The sequence below is a fragment of the Balaenoptera musculus genome, chromosome 20 (assembly GCF_009873245.2).
Source record: "Balaenoptera musculus isolate JJ_BM4_2016_0621 chromosome 20, mBalMus1.pri.v3, whole genome shotgun sequence".
Lineage (NCBI taxonomy): Eukaryota > Metazoa > Chordata > Mammalia > Artiodactyla > Balaenopteridae > Balaenoptera > Balaenoptera musculus.
Window position 1 is genome coordinate 13,722,724 of NC_045804.1, and position 15,412 is coordinate 13,738,135.

Here is a 15,412-nt window from a genome sequence, read left to right on the forward strand (position 1 = left end):
CCGATGCTCTGAGTTGCTTGCGGCGCAGCAGCGGTGGTGGTGCGGGGGCAGTTTTCGGAGGCGAGCAATGGGTCTGACCCCTCTGTGTCTGTGTGTTTTGTAGTACAAAATCGGACAGCTCTACATGATCAGCAAGCACAGCCACGAACAGAGCGACCGAGGAGAAGGGGTGGAGGTCGTCCAGAACGAGCCCTTCGAGGACCCTCACCATGGGAACGGGCAGTTCACGGAGAAACGCGTGTATCTCAACAGGTAAGTCCTGGCAGCCGGTGCTCCGCCTCCGGGCGCCCACCCTGCCCAGGGGCTCCCACCCAGCCCCACCGCAAGACCGAGGTAGAGGCTGTGACTGTCTGGGATAAAAAGGTGACTTGGAAAGTCTTTACATCCGCCCTCCAAAACTGCCAGTCTAGTTGCTGCCACAAACAGAAACCCCTGCGTTCTGCAAAATAGTCCTCAAGCACATTTTCATCAGGAGGAGCTTTCCTCTTACCTCTCCCAACCCTTCCACGACATGTTAAGCTGAAATCTGATCTTAAGAATTAAAGGACTTTGTCTTCACCCTTGGTCCCAGGTTAGCAGAAGGAAAGAGGCAGCTTTGCCTGTAAGTTGTAGAAAAGTAAGTGCTGAATGTGGCCGTGTGCTGTTGGGGTCTTGACTCGGTAAGATTTCCACTTCCTGCCGAGTGACCTGCGGACTCGGGTGTCTGCAAAGGGAGATGACAAAACCACCTGTCACCTGTGACCAAAGTGATATGGAGTACTCGGGTGGTTTCTGTTTCTCAAGTGGACCCATCCTTCCCAAGGTAAAGGTTGTCATCTCTCCTCTGAAAGGGTAAAGATTCGAGGATCATCAACCAGCGCTGATCAGGGCTGCCATTTCTGTTTTGCAAAATACATTCTTTAATCTCTTCTGTTTTCTTATCACTAATGACATAATTGATTGTTGGGGCTTGTCTGATCTTCTCCCGACCTTACACCCCCCTCCAGGTCACTTTCTTCCTTTCACTTTTCTGGGTCAGAACATTTGTAGTCACGTGCCATATTTTCTCAAAAGTAACTGTCTATGTCAGTGAACCAGCATATGACCATTGTGGTCTTTGCTATCATCTCCATGAATACTCTTTACCACCATCTATGGCCGCTCCTATTGGCCATTTCTCATTCAGAAAGCACTTCCAGCATAATAGCTGGACTGTGTCCCCAGTTTAAGCACTGACACTTGTGAATATTTCTCCATGCTCAGTGGCACGGTCAGGTGTTTCTGAGAGGAGCCATATTTGGATTCCCCCATTCTTGTATGACCTCTACCCTTTGACAGGCTGAAAGGGACTATTTCTTCTTGATGGGAGGGTTTGTGTTCTGTCACCAGGGTGTTTGGAAATCTCTCAGGCCAATATCCTGACACTGGGCTGATTAAACCAGCACATTTTAATCTTCCCAGGGAAGCAGTACCAGGGAATTCCTGAGTCACGATGAAATGCAAATGAGATTGATCCTGTTCATCTATCAGTAGCTGTGAATTCCCAGGATTTGGAACCAGTGCAGCCTGCAGCCAGCTGTTGATTTGTAGGAGTAGCTGAGCTCCGGGTCTAGCCTGAGGATGGCTTTCTTGCAGAGAGAGGTTTCTCAATATGCTGCTTTGGCATTCTTAGTGCAAAGGGTGTAAATCAAATATTGAGCATCGATCACCTCAGTAGAGCAAAGAGAAGTGTGGGGGGCGTGCAAGGAAATAGATACAAACCTACAGAAAATTCCATTTCTCGGCAGACGATTGCATTTTCCAAAGTAATTGCCTGGGGAATGTTCCCTGTGTACCAAATTCAAGAAATTAGAAAACCTTATAACTTTTTCCTGAAACAGAACAAGAAGTGTCCAGCTGTCTCTGTCATGTCTGTTTCCTCTATCAAAATATATGACATTTATTTTAAAGGAGAATACTAAACATTAGTAAGAGGGAAATTTGTTATAAATAGAATATCTGGACTTCCAGTAATCATAACTAAAAGGATTAATACAGACCCTCTCCCCACCCCATATGACAGACACAGGATGAAATATAACAATATAAAGCTGAGTTCAAAGCAAAGAAAGGGAAATCCTCAGGTACTAGAAATAAAGAGGAAACTAACTGGAGTGGAAAGCAGATGAGTTAATGCTAAGTAAGCTGGGGGGTGTCAGAACTGAGTGTGGGCCCTGACATCTAGGGTCTGGGGATGTCATTCCCATAAGGGGACAGGAAGTGTGGCCTCGGTGCATGTAAATGGGGTGTTGGGACTGAGAATGGTGCAAAAAAAATCATTTTTGACAGTCAAGGGCTGAGAAAGGTTACTATTCAGAGACACAGATTGAAAGAACTACTAAAGGTTGTACTTGAAGTAAAAGGAAATTGAAACCAAGAAACAGGAGGGGGGAATCTAGAAGTAATAGTAAACAAAGAAATTGGTAAACATCTGGACAAATCTGAATGAGCATAGAATGTTTCAAATATATGAATAATTAGTAATTGGAAGTATATTTGTGGAATTTAAATAACAGACAATAATAACAGAAGATGAAAGGGTAGTAAGTATAGTAAAAAAAAAAAAAGTGCTCTAAGTTGCTAATATCATCTAGGAAGAAAAAAGAGATGTTTATTAATTTTTAAAAATTTAAGGCCGGGACTTCCCTGGTGGTCCAGCGGTTAAGACTCTGTGCTCCCAATGCAGGGGGCCCGGGTTCGATACTGCATGCCATAGCTAAGAGCCTGCGTGCCACAACTAAAAGATCCCACATGCTGCAACTAAGGCCTGGCGCAGCCAAATAAATATTTTTTTTTAATTTAAGGCAAATATGTGTATTCAAAATGTAAAGGTAACCTCTAAAAGAATAGTAAAATAATATGTAACTTCCAAGAGAAAACTTGACCAATCCAATAGAAGGCAGAGGAAGAACAAAGAGAAGCCTACAAAAAGCACAGTAAATAGAAAACAAATTTTGTTTGTCAGATGATAAATCGAAATGTGTCAGTGATCACAATAATAATGTGTGTTAAACCCTAAACCTGAACCTAGCTCAACAAAGATATGGCAACACTGACAAAATCACAAGTGGCCTAAAGTTATAATGGGAGATTTTAACCTACTTGTTTAATAAACTGATAGATCGAGTAGACAAACAATTGAACAAACATAGAGAAGATGTAAATGACAGAATTACAAGCTTGATCTAGTGGACGTTAATAGACCCTGGAACCAACATGCCTTTCAAACACACATGAAAGTGTATAAAAACTGATTATACAAAGTAGGCCAGAAACCAGCCTCAAATACCAGAAAATCAATTTTGTGTAGATCCTGTTGGCTGATTAAAGAGCATGACAATAAGAAATTGGTAGCAACAATAAATGAACTCCCTCATCATTTAGAAATGGAAAAATTTGTAAGTACTTCATGGGTTGAAAATGTCAGATACTTATTTTCCCAGCCACCTTTGCAGCTAGGGATGGCATGTGACCTAGTTCCAGCCAATGAGATGTAAAAATTTCCTCCCTGATTAAAAAGGGAAAGGTGTTCAAGAGAGGCATGATCTGCTTCTAAGAAAGGGGGTGGGAAATACATGGTGATGGCTGGGAAGGCAACTGATAGTGCCTACCACATGAATCTTGATAACAAAACTGAGCAATAACAGTATAAAAGGGAAGCTTATAGACTGATTTCAGTTAAGAACATAGACAGGAAAATCCTATATGAAACTTTAGCAAATCAAATACCTCAAGAGTATAGTAATAGTAATTCATGACTTGATCAGATTTATGACTGATTGTTAACATCAATTTGAGAATTTGACAAGCTTGCTGGGTATAAAATTCATAATACAAAAATCTGTAACACTATTATAGAGCGGGAGCAATAAATGGAAAAAATAATTTTTAAAAATTCCATTTATAAGAGAAAAGGAAACCTAAATGTACCCAGTAAAGAATCCACAAGATATACAAAATCTTTTTGGAGGAAAATATAAAACATTAGCAGAGGACATTTTAAAAAACCTAGACAAATGAGAATATTCATGGATGGGAAAAGCTGTATAATAAAGTTGCCATCAATTCCCAAATCAATTATAAATTTAAGGCAAAACTAATTAAAATGCCAACCAGGTTATTTTTAAACAGAATTTGAGAATATAATCCTAAAATTCCTAATTACTGCAGCTTTATAAGGAGTCTTAATGTCTGGTAGGGTGAGTCTCTCCTACTTACTGAACTTTTCCAGAGTTGTTCATATGAATCTTAGGATTAGAAACCCAAGTGATATGAAGAATACCGGAAGAAACCAAGGACATTTAACCTAGAAAAGCTAGACTGGGGTGTATAATGGTTTGATCAGGTGGGAGAAGGATTAAGCGTATGTATTCTAGATGACCTCAAGAGGACCAATTAGACTAAGACCAATGGGTGAGAATGCCAGGAGAAAAATTTAGGCTCAGTTTAAGGAAGAAATCTAAGTATTTGAGCCATCAGAGAGCACAGTAAGGTGACTTATAGTCAATTATGCTGCTGCTGGGGGTGTTTGAGCATAAGCAGAACACACCCTTGTCAGGCTGTCCTTGAGTAGATTCAAACATCAAGTAGGTGGTTAAAATGGACAACCTTTCAGATCCTTTTCAACCCTAATTTTCTGTGCTTAAAGTCTGTTTCAGACATTATCTCATCTCTCCTCCAGCATACATAAATGAATAACCAGTGAGGCACAGGAAAAAAAAAATACCTTTAGCTCCTTTTGCACAAATCTAAAGTAGGTCCATTATTTTATCTCAGAACCAGGGAGATTATGGTTTAGTAAGAGAGAAAGAAAGAAAAAATTGGTATGTGACATAACTATAAAATAATAAGTATTTTCGTAATCATAAAAGTAAACCAAACCTACTACTTTGTAGTTACAAACTAGAGTTAAGCCACCTCAAGTTAACCCAAGTCCAGCATGCACAAGTCATGGGACTGCCATGTTGGTGAGGCTGCTTTGTAATTGTAATTCATTAAATGAGTGTGTATTGAAATTGACAATGTGTAACAAATTGCTCTGATGTTGGAGAGAATCTCTTAATAATTAAGACATGGTTCTTGTATTCTGATCAAAGTAGGGTCCTAGGTCAACCGATTTCATTATTTCTAAGTTCATCTGTCCATCTTATGAGTGGTGTCAAGGAGGAAAAACTTTTCTTCAGTCTACTTAGTTATTGGTGATTCAGGTCCTGAGAATTAAATTGAAACTGACAGATTAACAGGAGAAAAGACAAGTTTTTATTCATGTACATAGTTGAGAGCATCCAGAAAAATGTGACTTAAAGGGGTGGTTAGAATTTGGGGCTTATACACCATTATTTTAAAAATAAATTTTTATTTATTTATTTATGGCTGTGTGGGGTCTTCGTTGCTGCGCACTGGCTTTCTCTAGTTGCGGTGAGCAGGGGCTACTCCTTGTTGCGGTGCGCAGGCTTTTCACTGCGGTGGCTTCTCTTGTTGCGGAGCACGGGCTCTAGGTGCACAGGCTTCAGTAGCTGTGGCATGTGGGCTTCAGCAGTTGTGACTCATGGGCTTAGTTGCTCCTCAGCCTGTGGGATCTTCCCAGACCAGGGCCCGAACCCGTGTCCCCTGCAATGGCAGGCGGATTCTTAACCTCTGTGCCACCAGGGAAGCCCTTATATACCATTTTTAATAAGGGAGGGAGAGAAAAGAGACTTATGGGAAAACAAATGTCTTGTACGAAAAATAAATGAGGCCTTAGGAGAATGGATGGGAGACAAGATAGACATTGTGACAATGTCTGTTTAGGTGATTTCTTATCCTGGTGCTTACTTCTTGTCTCTGGTGATCGGAGTCAATCTTCTCTGGTTGCGAAACTCACGGAGAGGGGATTTATGACAGTTGAATTCTTTTGGGAGGTTCTGTTTTTATGCAGATAAGGGGAGTTCAGAAAAAGTGTCTTTCTGCGACTGTTGGATTCTCAAATGTCTTCAGCTCAAAATAATCCCGATGGCACTGTAGCATGTTGTGGACCCCTTCACTGACCACAGGGAAGTGGGTCCTGACAGTTGGACTGGAAGTAGCCAAGATGTTCCAGTGCCCACTTAATAACCTACACAGAGGGACTTCCCTGGTGGGCCAGTGGTTAAGACTCCACGCTTCCAATGCAGGGGGCGCGGGTTTAATCCCTGTTCGGGGAACTAAGATCCCACATGTCACGCAGTGTGGCCAAATAAATAAATAACTTACGCAGAGAAATATCAATGTCCTGTGGACCTGAATTCACGAGCTGGCAAAGGGAATGCATTCTCTTCCTTATGTCAATCTGTATGGGAAGACAAATCACGTTCAGAAACTGCTTTATTGATTTATTACCCAAAGCAGCTATTTGGGGCATTGGAAGTACTCAGTGCCTGTGTCATCAGGGCCTCCTCTCTGAGTGTCTTGACCAGAAAGGACATTTTGTGTAAGGATGTTAGCGGTCCACAGAATTAGCTGGAGGCTCGAGAATGGACGGCTCTCAAGGCAGCTCCAGGAGGCCAAGAGCAGCAAAGATGACAACCGTCTTTAAGTGAAACTGACCTTTTCATCCCGCCGTTACCATCATGGCTGCTGTGGGTGGCTCCCAATTGTCCATTCTTTCTTTCTATCGTTTGTTCTAAAATTTCAAACATGGGGAGTTCCCTGGTGGCCCAGTGGTTACAATTACAGACTTTCACTTCTGTGGCCTGGGATCAATCCCTGGCTGGGGAGCTGAGATCCCGCCAAGCTTCATGGCATGGCCAAAAAAATATGTAAATAGAATAAAATAAAATAAAATTCCAAACATAAGCTTCCCATTGAGTTCCCAGGCCAAGCCAGGCTCCTAGTGGGTGGGGAGAGGGACTTCCAGACTGTTTTCCAAAGCGGCTGCACTACTTTACACTCCCTCCAGCAATGTATGAGGGTTCCAATGTCTCTACATAATCACCGACACTTGTTATTGTTCGTCTTTTTGATTACAGCCATCCTAGTGGGTGTGAAGTGGTAGCTTGCTTGGGTTTTGATTGGCGTTTCCCTAATGACTAATGACATTGAGCATCTTTTCATGTGCTTATGGGCCATTTATATGTCTTCTTCGGAGACATGTCTATTGAAATCCCTTGCCCATTTTTAAGTTGAGCATAATGTCTTTTTCAAATGCCATTTATCCTTTTAGTACTTGCCTCTTATCTCCCAGTACTGTGGGGTTACTCCACTCTCTGGCCCTTCCTATAGCGTCTGATACACTGTTATGTGCAGTACATTTGGGTGACTGCCTAATGCATTTAGAACATTACATTAGTTCTAATACATTAGTACATTTGGTGGTTGTCCTTGGGCCTTTGATCCAGTTCAGTTAACCAAGTAAGTGGTATTTCTTGGCTTGTCTTCAAAAATCCTGGTTTCAACTGGCATCCAGGGAAAGGAGGCAAGATACTAATCAAACTCTGGAACAGCGATTCTAAATAAAACCTGTTGTCCAGAATCATGTGAGGGTGGGGCTCTTCTTTTGTTCCCTTTCATTTCCACTTCATCCCTAGCATCACTCCAGTCCCCTCCCACTGAAGCCCATGAGGGGAGGGAATCTGGTGGGGGTGGAGGGGCATTGGAGAAAAGATGGAGCCTATTTTTAGGCTTGTTTATCAGTCATGAAGTGTCATGTTCTTCTCCACTACGGCTGCTGGATTAATTAGGCTGTGCTGGCAGCTGCCAGTCAGGGAGGGTTGCCAGCTTCTAACGGTGATTCCGCCTAATGCCTGAATCGATTTGCACGACGCGAACATTTCTCCCACTACGTGGCTCTTGCCTTCCAGGGCAACCTCTCCTGGCTTCTAGTGGCTCTGGGTAGGAGAGGGTACAGCTTCCCTAAGCCATGAATCCTGTTTAACTGGATAAGCAAAGCCACCAGCTGGCCACTTTACCTTACCTACCAGCTCATTGGTAGAGCCTTGTTGCTGTGGCTTGGGTCTTTCTTTCACGTTTCTTCTTCCTGTTCTCCCAGATCTTCCCCACAGTACGAGCTTACTGCCCACAGCTCATGTGGCAGAGGGAGAGCCCACTACCCAGGCAACAGGTCAAAGAGGAAGTGTCGGGGCCAGAGACTCTGACCTAAGAGCTTATTTCCACACTATTTTGAAAGACTCTTCATGGTTATTATTGACTTCTGAATATCCAGAGACGATCTTCATTCATTCAGAAAATATTTATTGAGCACCTGCTGTGTGCCAGGCATCATTCTAGGTGCTGGCTGGTGAGCAGCAGTGGACAGGACAAAGATCCCTGCCCTGATGGGAACTTGCGTTCTAGTTATGAGTGACAGGCGGTGCACAATAGCCATGTATATAAGAACATTATATGTTTTAGAATATTCAGTCATATATTCTATATAAATATATATTCTATATATATAGAATATAATATTAAATAAATTAATAGTATTTTTAATATATACTGGATGTACTTCCCTGGTGGCGCAGTGGTTAAGAAGCCATCTGCCAAGGCAGGGGACACGGGTTCGAGCCCTGGTCTGGGAAGATCCCACATGCCGCGGAGCAACTAAGCCCGTGCACCACAACCACTGAGCCTGTGCTCTAGAGCCCGCGAGCCACAACTACTGAAGCCCTCACGCCTAGAGCCCGTGCTTGGCAACAAGAGAAGCCCACCGCAATGAGAAGCACACACGCTGCAATGAAGAGTAGCCCCCAGCTCACTGCAACTAGAGGAAGCCTGCGCACAGCAACGAAGATCCAACGTAGCCATAAATAAAATAAACAAAATAAATAAATTTCTAAAAAAAAGAAGCTGCCTGCCAGTGCAGGGGACACAGGTTCAAGCCCTGGTCCGGGAAGATCCTGCATGCCACGGAGCAGCTAAACCCGTGTGCCACAACTACTGAGCCTATGCTCTAGAGCCCGCGAGCCACAACTACTGAAGCCCGCGCGCTCTAGAGCCCGTGCTCCACAACAAGAGAAGCCACCATAATGAGGAGCCCGCGCACCGCAATGAAGAGTAGCCCCCACTCGCCGCAATCAGAGAAAGGCTGTGCACAGCAATGAAGACCCAAGGCAGCCAAAAATAAATAAATTTATTTATTTTTAAAAAAAGCATATATATATATACTGGAGAAAATAGAGCACGTAGAGCCTTCTTCCCGACATACCTTTCAGTCCATGCTCTTCTGTTTGGTTCCCATCTCAATCCTTAAGAACATGCCAGGGGTTCTCATGCTGCCAGGTCCCCTGCCTTCTGCCCCCTCAACTACTCCCATGGAACATCACAGAAACAGAATGTTTAGGCCTGGTTGGGATCTTACAGGGCATCTCATCAAGCGATTTCCACCTTGGTTCTGCCTCGCTCCTGACACATGTGGCTGGCTCCGCTGGGTGCTCCCCACACCCCTGCCACGTTACCCTAACACTCTCCACACGCAGAGCCTGCCAACAACTGACACGAGGCAGGCTTCTTTTCCCGGAATCCCAGCGCAAACTGTCCTTTTATAGGAAGAGTGGTGGCAGTGTCCACATTCAAGGAACTTCCTGTGGGTGATGCCTCAGCAGACCTGTCTCTCACAGGTGATGGCTCTAGTCCAGAAACTCTGTTCATCTCTTTGCTGCAGTATAAAGAATTACATTAAGATCAGGATGAAAGACCAGCCAGAAAACCATTAAGAAGAGTAAATGAGTGAATCACAGCAGCAGAGAAGAAATTTAAAGACCTCAGAAAATCACTGTACACAGAACTGGAGAGGAACAAATAATTATTATTAAACAACTGTCAAATGTTGGATTTGGGCATAAAGAAGAAAAAACAGGTCAGAAGATCCCTCCTGAACCAGTGGGAAATGAAGATATGAAGGTAGCTAAGTCCTTTTAAAAATCACTTAAATGAGCTTCAGTTCGTTGAGCCTTATCTTAGGATAGATAGACAGTGGCTAGTTTCAGGTTCCACCGCGTGGCTTGCAGGATCTTAGTTCCCCGACCAGGGATCGAACCCGGGTCCCGGCAGTGAAAGTGCTGAGTCCTAACCACTGGACCGCCAGGGAATTCCCAAAGCACTGTTATTTTTGAACTCAGGACTTTCTGCCGGGAATGTTTAAGTCCAAAGTGTCTAGTTGAGACTGTCATAATTGTGACCCCTGTTGAGAAAATGAAATTAGACTCCATTTAGACCACATTTGGCCTGATGATGTTCAAGGCCTCCTAGATCCAAAAAATATCCCCAAATGAGCATAAATTGCAAAGTGACATTAGATATGGTGGAGAATTTGGTGATAATCTGGAATGTAAAGCGCTAGAAGGGAGGAATGGTTTAGGTTTCAGTTCCAGAAACTCTTTATGAAGTAGATAAATTCTCTTAACGTGAGGCCAGTTCAGATTATGCCTGCCCATGGGCCCTTCTTATCAGATCATTTGTGATTTAAGGAGAGTATGAGAAGGTTACAGTGATTACATCCATTTATGTCCAGGCTTCTCAACCTTGGCGCCGTTCAAGATTTGGGTCTGTAAATTCTGTGTCATGAGGGGCGTCCTGAGCATCGCAGGACCGTGAGCAGCACCCCCGCCTCTTCCCACTAGATGCCAGCAGCATCTCCCCACCCGCCCACCCCCAGCCAGTTCTCACGGCCAAAAATGTCTCCAGACTTTGCTGAATTCCCCCACTGCTCTCCCATTGAAATGGGAACCACTGCTCTAGAATGACCAACTGTCCCATTTTGCTCAGGACCAAGGAATTTAGCATGTGGGACTTTTCAGTGCTAAAACTGAAACCGTGCACCTCAGATTGGAACTTGAAACCACGTGGCCACGACTCAAACCCGGCCAAAATCCGTAGTCTTTCAACTGAGATCACACACCTGGTTTCAGGACTTAATGAAGCTCAGGTTCTTTTTTTTGTAATTATTTTATTTTTGGCTGCGTTGGGTCTTCGCTGCACGCAGGCTTTCTCTAGTTGCAGCGAGCGGGAGCTACTCTTCATTGCGGTGCACGGGCTTCTCACTGCGGTGGCTTCTCTTGTTGTGGAGCACAGGCTCTAGGTGCGCGGGCTTCAGTAGTTGTGGCTCGCGGGCTCTAGAGCGCAGGCTCAGTAGTTGTGGTGCATGGGCTTAGTTGCTCCGCGGTATGTGGGAATCTTCCCGGACGAGGGATCGAACCTGTGTCCCTTGCGTTGGCAGGTGGACTCTTAACCACTGCACCACCAGGGAATCCCCGAAGCTCATGTTCTTGATGTCTCATCGCAGAAAGAATTCAGTGAGAGGCAAAGTGATAGGTAAGAAGTGGATTTATTTAGAGAGAAACACACTCCACAGACAGAGTGTGGGCCATCTCAGAAGGCGAGAGCGACACCAGAGTATGGGGTTGTTAGTTTTTATAGGAATGGGTAATTTCATAGGCTAATGAGTGGGAGGAGTATTCAGCTATTTTAGGAAGGGCGGGGATTTCGGGAATTGGACCACCACCCACTTTTGATCCTTATGGTCGGTCTTGGAACTGTCACTGCACCTGTGGATGTCATTTAGCTTGATGATGTAAGCGTATACTGAGGCTCAAGGTCTAGTGGAATTTGACTTGTCTGCCATCTTGGACCCATTTGGTTCTAATCAGTTTATGTCATGTCCTCGGGCTATGTCATTCTTTCAAAGTTGTGCCCTGCCCGATTCCCTCGTTTCATTCCCCCCTCAGAGATTTTACTTCCATATTCTTATGGGAAGCAAAGGGCGATAGTCTGTCTCCTGTAACTGCTTCCAGGCTGAGTAGGGGCATCAACCCTGTCTGTCAGGCAGTAAAAATCTCTGGATGCCTGGATCTAGGGGCCCCAGGGACAGGGCAGCTCCTTGTTTTAAGTCGATATGGGCTGGAATCCTCACATAGGCAGCATCTTAGTGTGGAAGTGTTGTAATTGTTTCCGTAGCCTTTCTATGAATCTCCTTGATGATGAAGCACTTTTTTTAACAGCATCAGAGTACAAAAATATCTATAAATGACAAAACACTTAAAAGGCATGGTTAAACATCTGATTACAGTGTAATCGATAAAGAAACTTGGTTACAATAACCAGAATTACAAATGATTACATTTAACTTAGCACACCAAATAATCCTAATTAAATATTTCTCTTTAAGATACCTCAGGGACCTCTAAAGTACCCCAAAGTTAGCTGGAAATCAAAAGAAACTTAATTAAAATTTGATATTTGGGAAGTTTGTCAAAAAGTTTTGAAACACTTGGTCAAATAAGGTCATAGGTCACTGTGAGACAATACTTATTCCTTAACCAAAGTTACAAAAGATCTCAAAAGCAAATACAAGTCACTTAAAGGCAAAGAAACTCACACAATCTGTTGTCAAAAGCAGCATTTCAAGAATACTTTGGAGAAACCAAATCCGGTCTTGTTCCAGCCCATTCCTAACAAAATCCATTTACCCAACTAAATTCAATCCAGTCTTAGAAAATCCTGATCAGGCATAACTCTTTTCAGTATTTTTCATTCTTCACACCTTCTTTTATTAAAAACACATATCTTACTTTTCTTAGAAGTATTTTTCACATTGAGTTACTTTTCTTGTTGACAGATTTGTAACAGAAAGAATAAGGTCTTATTTGACCTCTATAAACCTAGGTACAACAGAAGTATTATGCTTAACATGAGGATCTAGCTTGTCTGTATTAATCAAACCAAACAAACTTAAGCCACCTTCAATACCAGAGAGCAGTTTTAGTACTGAATATTTTCCAGATGACATGAACCTGAGATCCATTTTGGCCAGATTGTTTTTTTTATTCTGAGTATTTATATAAGCGCTTAATTTTTTTAAAAGCCAATTAAGTAGATCTCTTTTACGAATTATTTTTGGCAATACCATACACCTACAATGCACATATAGATACATATGAAACACACAAACACAGAGGCCTCATAGTTCCCATTCAAAATTTCAGGCCTGAGTAAGGTGCAACATAAAAGCCATCAGTTACAAGGAGCTGGATTCAAATTTGGCTTCTAGCAGATGGAACAAATCAAGCTCACCTACCTAGATGGCTAAACCTTTTTACTGCTGTTCACAGAAAAGACACTTAAGATTTCTATGTATCCTTGACAGTCAAGTTCTAAATTACTTTGCCCCTCTTTTTAAAATTTTAAAAAGATGGCAGAGATAAGCGTTCCTGAGAAGACCAGATAGGACATTTGCATCTCAAAGGTACAGGCAAGTTCCTCCTAGGATGACTTTGTTTCCCCTTTGTTTAATATTTACAAGCCTCTTAAAATAAATAGGGAAGGTTTGGGGAGTGTGGGTTTTGGATTATTTTTGGAGCCAGGCCTCTGGTCCTGTAAAGACTACATTTGTAAAACAAGGACAGTTTTGTTTTCTTTTTCAAATAATTGGGTGGTTACCTCAATGATATTGAAGGACTGACATACCCATTCACCTCTGTTGGAAACTTTTATTTTTCCTTATTTAGTTTAGGGGAGAAGCCCTCTTCCAAAATTCATTTTGGGCTCTGAATATCAGCTATGGTCAGTTTGGTCAGACCAGTGGCCTCCTATTTTGGTAATCTACTTACAAACATCTTTCAGGATCTTCCCTAGGTTTAAGAAATTTGTTACCTTATATTTAGACACTATATAACCCTTTTTACTTAATAATCACCGGTTGGATATCTTTGGCCAAGCCCAGAACCTCAATATTCCACATTCCAGGGTCTACTAAGGCTTCTATTTTTAGCTTCAGATTTTATCTGTTTCTTTTGCTTTTTGTTAGAACCATTTGGTGATGAGGGTGGTTCCCTTGCCCCTCAAGAAACAGAGTGGCCCCTAACTTAGTTAATAAATCTCTTCCCATTAAACGGAAGGCACAAACAGAAAGGAATGTAAAAACAGCTGGCCATTGATCTTGCACAAAAGGGGTTCCAGGAAAGTGTGCCCCTGTCTCTTCCCTGACAACTCCATTAAGTATTCCTTATGATTGCTAAGGTTTCCAATCCTTTGGGTTAAGACGGAGAAGGTTGCACCAGTGTCTGTAAGAAATTCTATCAAGTGGCCTGCCACATCAGTGACCACCGAGGCATGACATTAGTTATGTAGATGGTGTCTCTAGGCAGAGCCACTTCCGGCCTTGGGCCCCTTCAGTCTTCTGATTGCAAAACCATCAATGGCCAAGGGGCCCCTGTTGCTCTCTGGCATCTGGGGCATTCCCTCTTCCAGTGCCCTGGCTGTTTGCAAAGGGCACATTGATCACAATCCTCCCTCCATTGCCTTTGTCCACACAGGGTACACTGGCCTTGTGGGCCTTGTGGTCTGCCAGGGCCAGATTGGCCCAGAAAAGCCGCTTCCCCTTTGGTGGTCTTTGAGCAGACAAGGCCACTGCAATCATGTGGGCCTTTTGCATATTTCTCTGGGTGCGTTCAGGCTTTTTGGCCATATCCCTATTACTGAAAACCTAATAAGCCAATTGGAACAAATCATTCATTGATTGGAGTCTGAGGACCAGCAGTTGCTTTCTGAGTTTTGTGCCTGATGTCTGGGGCAGACTGGGCTATGAAATGCATAGCCAAAAGGGCCTGTACCCCAGTGGAGGAGGGATCCATGTTCATTCGGGATCCATGGCCTTGTAGGGTGAGTCAGTTAAAATGTCCTTTGTGTCCTTCCTAGAGTTATCCCTCCCGAGCTACACATGCCTTAAATTCCTTTTGGGTTCCATTGCCTAGATACAAGGCCATGAAAATTTGAACATAGGGTACTTCACTCCATTTTAAATTTCCTAACTCATATTGTGACCAAACCTGATTACATAACGTACTAAGTTTTTTTCCTTTTAATTCCTGTTGTCCAAATCTTTCCCGACCCCAGAGTATGTGGCCCAGAGGAGTATTGGTTGGGATTGATGCAGCCCTGACCCATTTTCAGACAAGCCCTGAGGTGACGTCTCTAACTCCTGAGCTATCTAAAATTCCACTCCTCAGTCAAAATCCACCACGCAATTCAGTCAAGATTTGCACTTACAATTTAGATGCTATCCCTTCCAAGGTAGCTCCCTCCAGGTGTTAGTTCCCCAGAAGTCGCAAAGAGATGGCACAGAAGACGCCCCAACAGTGTTGATGATGAACAGGAGTGGTTGTAGCTATAAGCTGGGAATAAAGGGTCAGCACTTGTAAGGGTCAGAGGAGAGGGAGTAAAAGCAATAAAAGTACACCTTGGTGGTCAACAGGTCTTCTGGGTTAACAGAGAAAGAAAGAAATAGAGCAGGAATGAACAAGAATACAAGAATGTAGGAGAAGAACCTCAGGGTCAAGGAGACGAGTATAGAGATAATAATTCTATCCTGGACCTGCTGCTGTGGATGTACATAAGTATACGGGTGACCCGCAATCAAAATGAGCAGACATTGGCAGAGCAT

The 15,412-nt window shown here is 43.2% G+C and overlaps 1 protein-coding gene across 1 annotated transcript in view; it reads left to right on the plus strand.

Moving 5' to 3' along the window:
• Positions 1-15,412, plus strand: part of PITPNC1 (phosphatidylinositol transfer protein cytoplasmic 1) — a 258,284-nt gene that overhangs the window by 124,619 nt on the left and 118,253 nt on the right. The window contains 1 exon segment of the mRNA XM_036836206.1: positions 104-252. Within this exon segment, the coding sequence (XP_036692101.1) occupies positions 104-252 (149 nt within the window).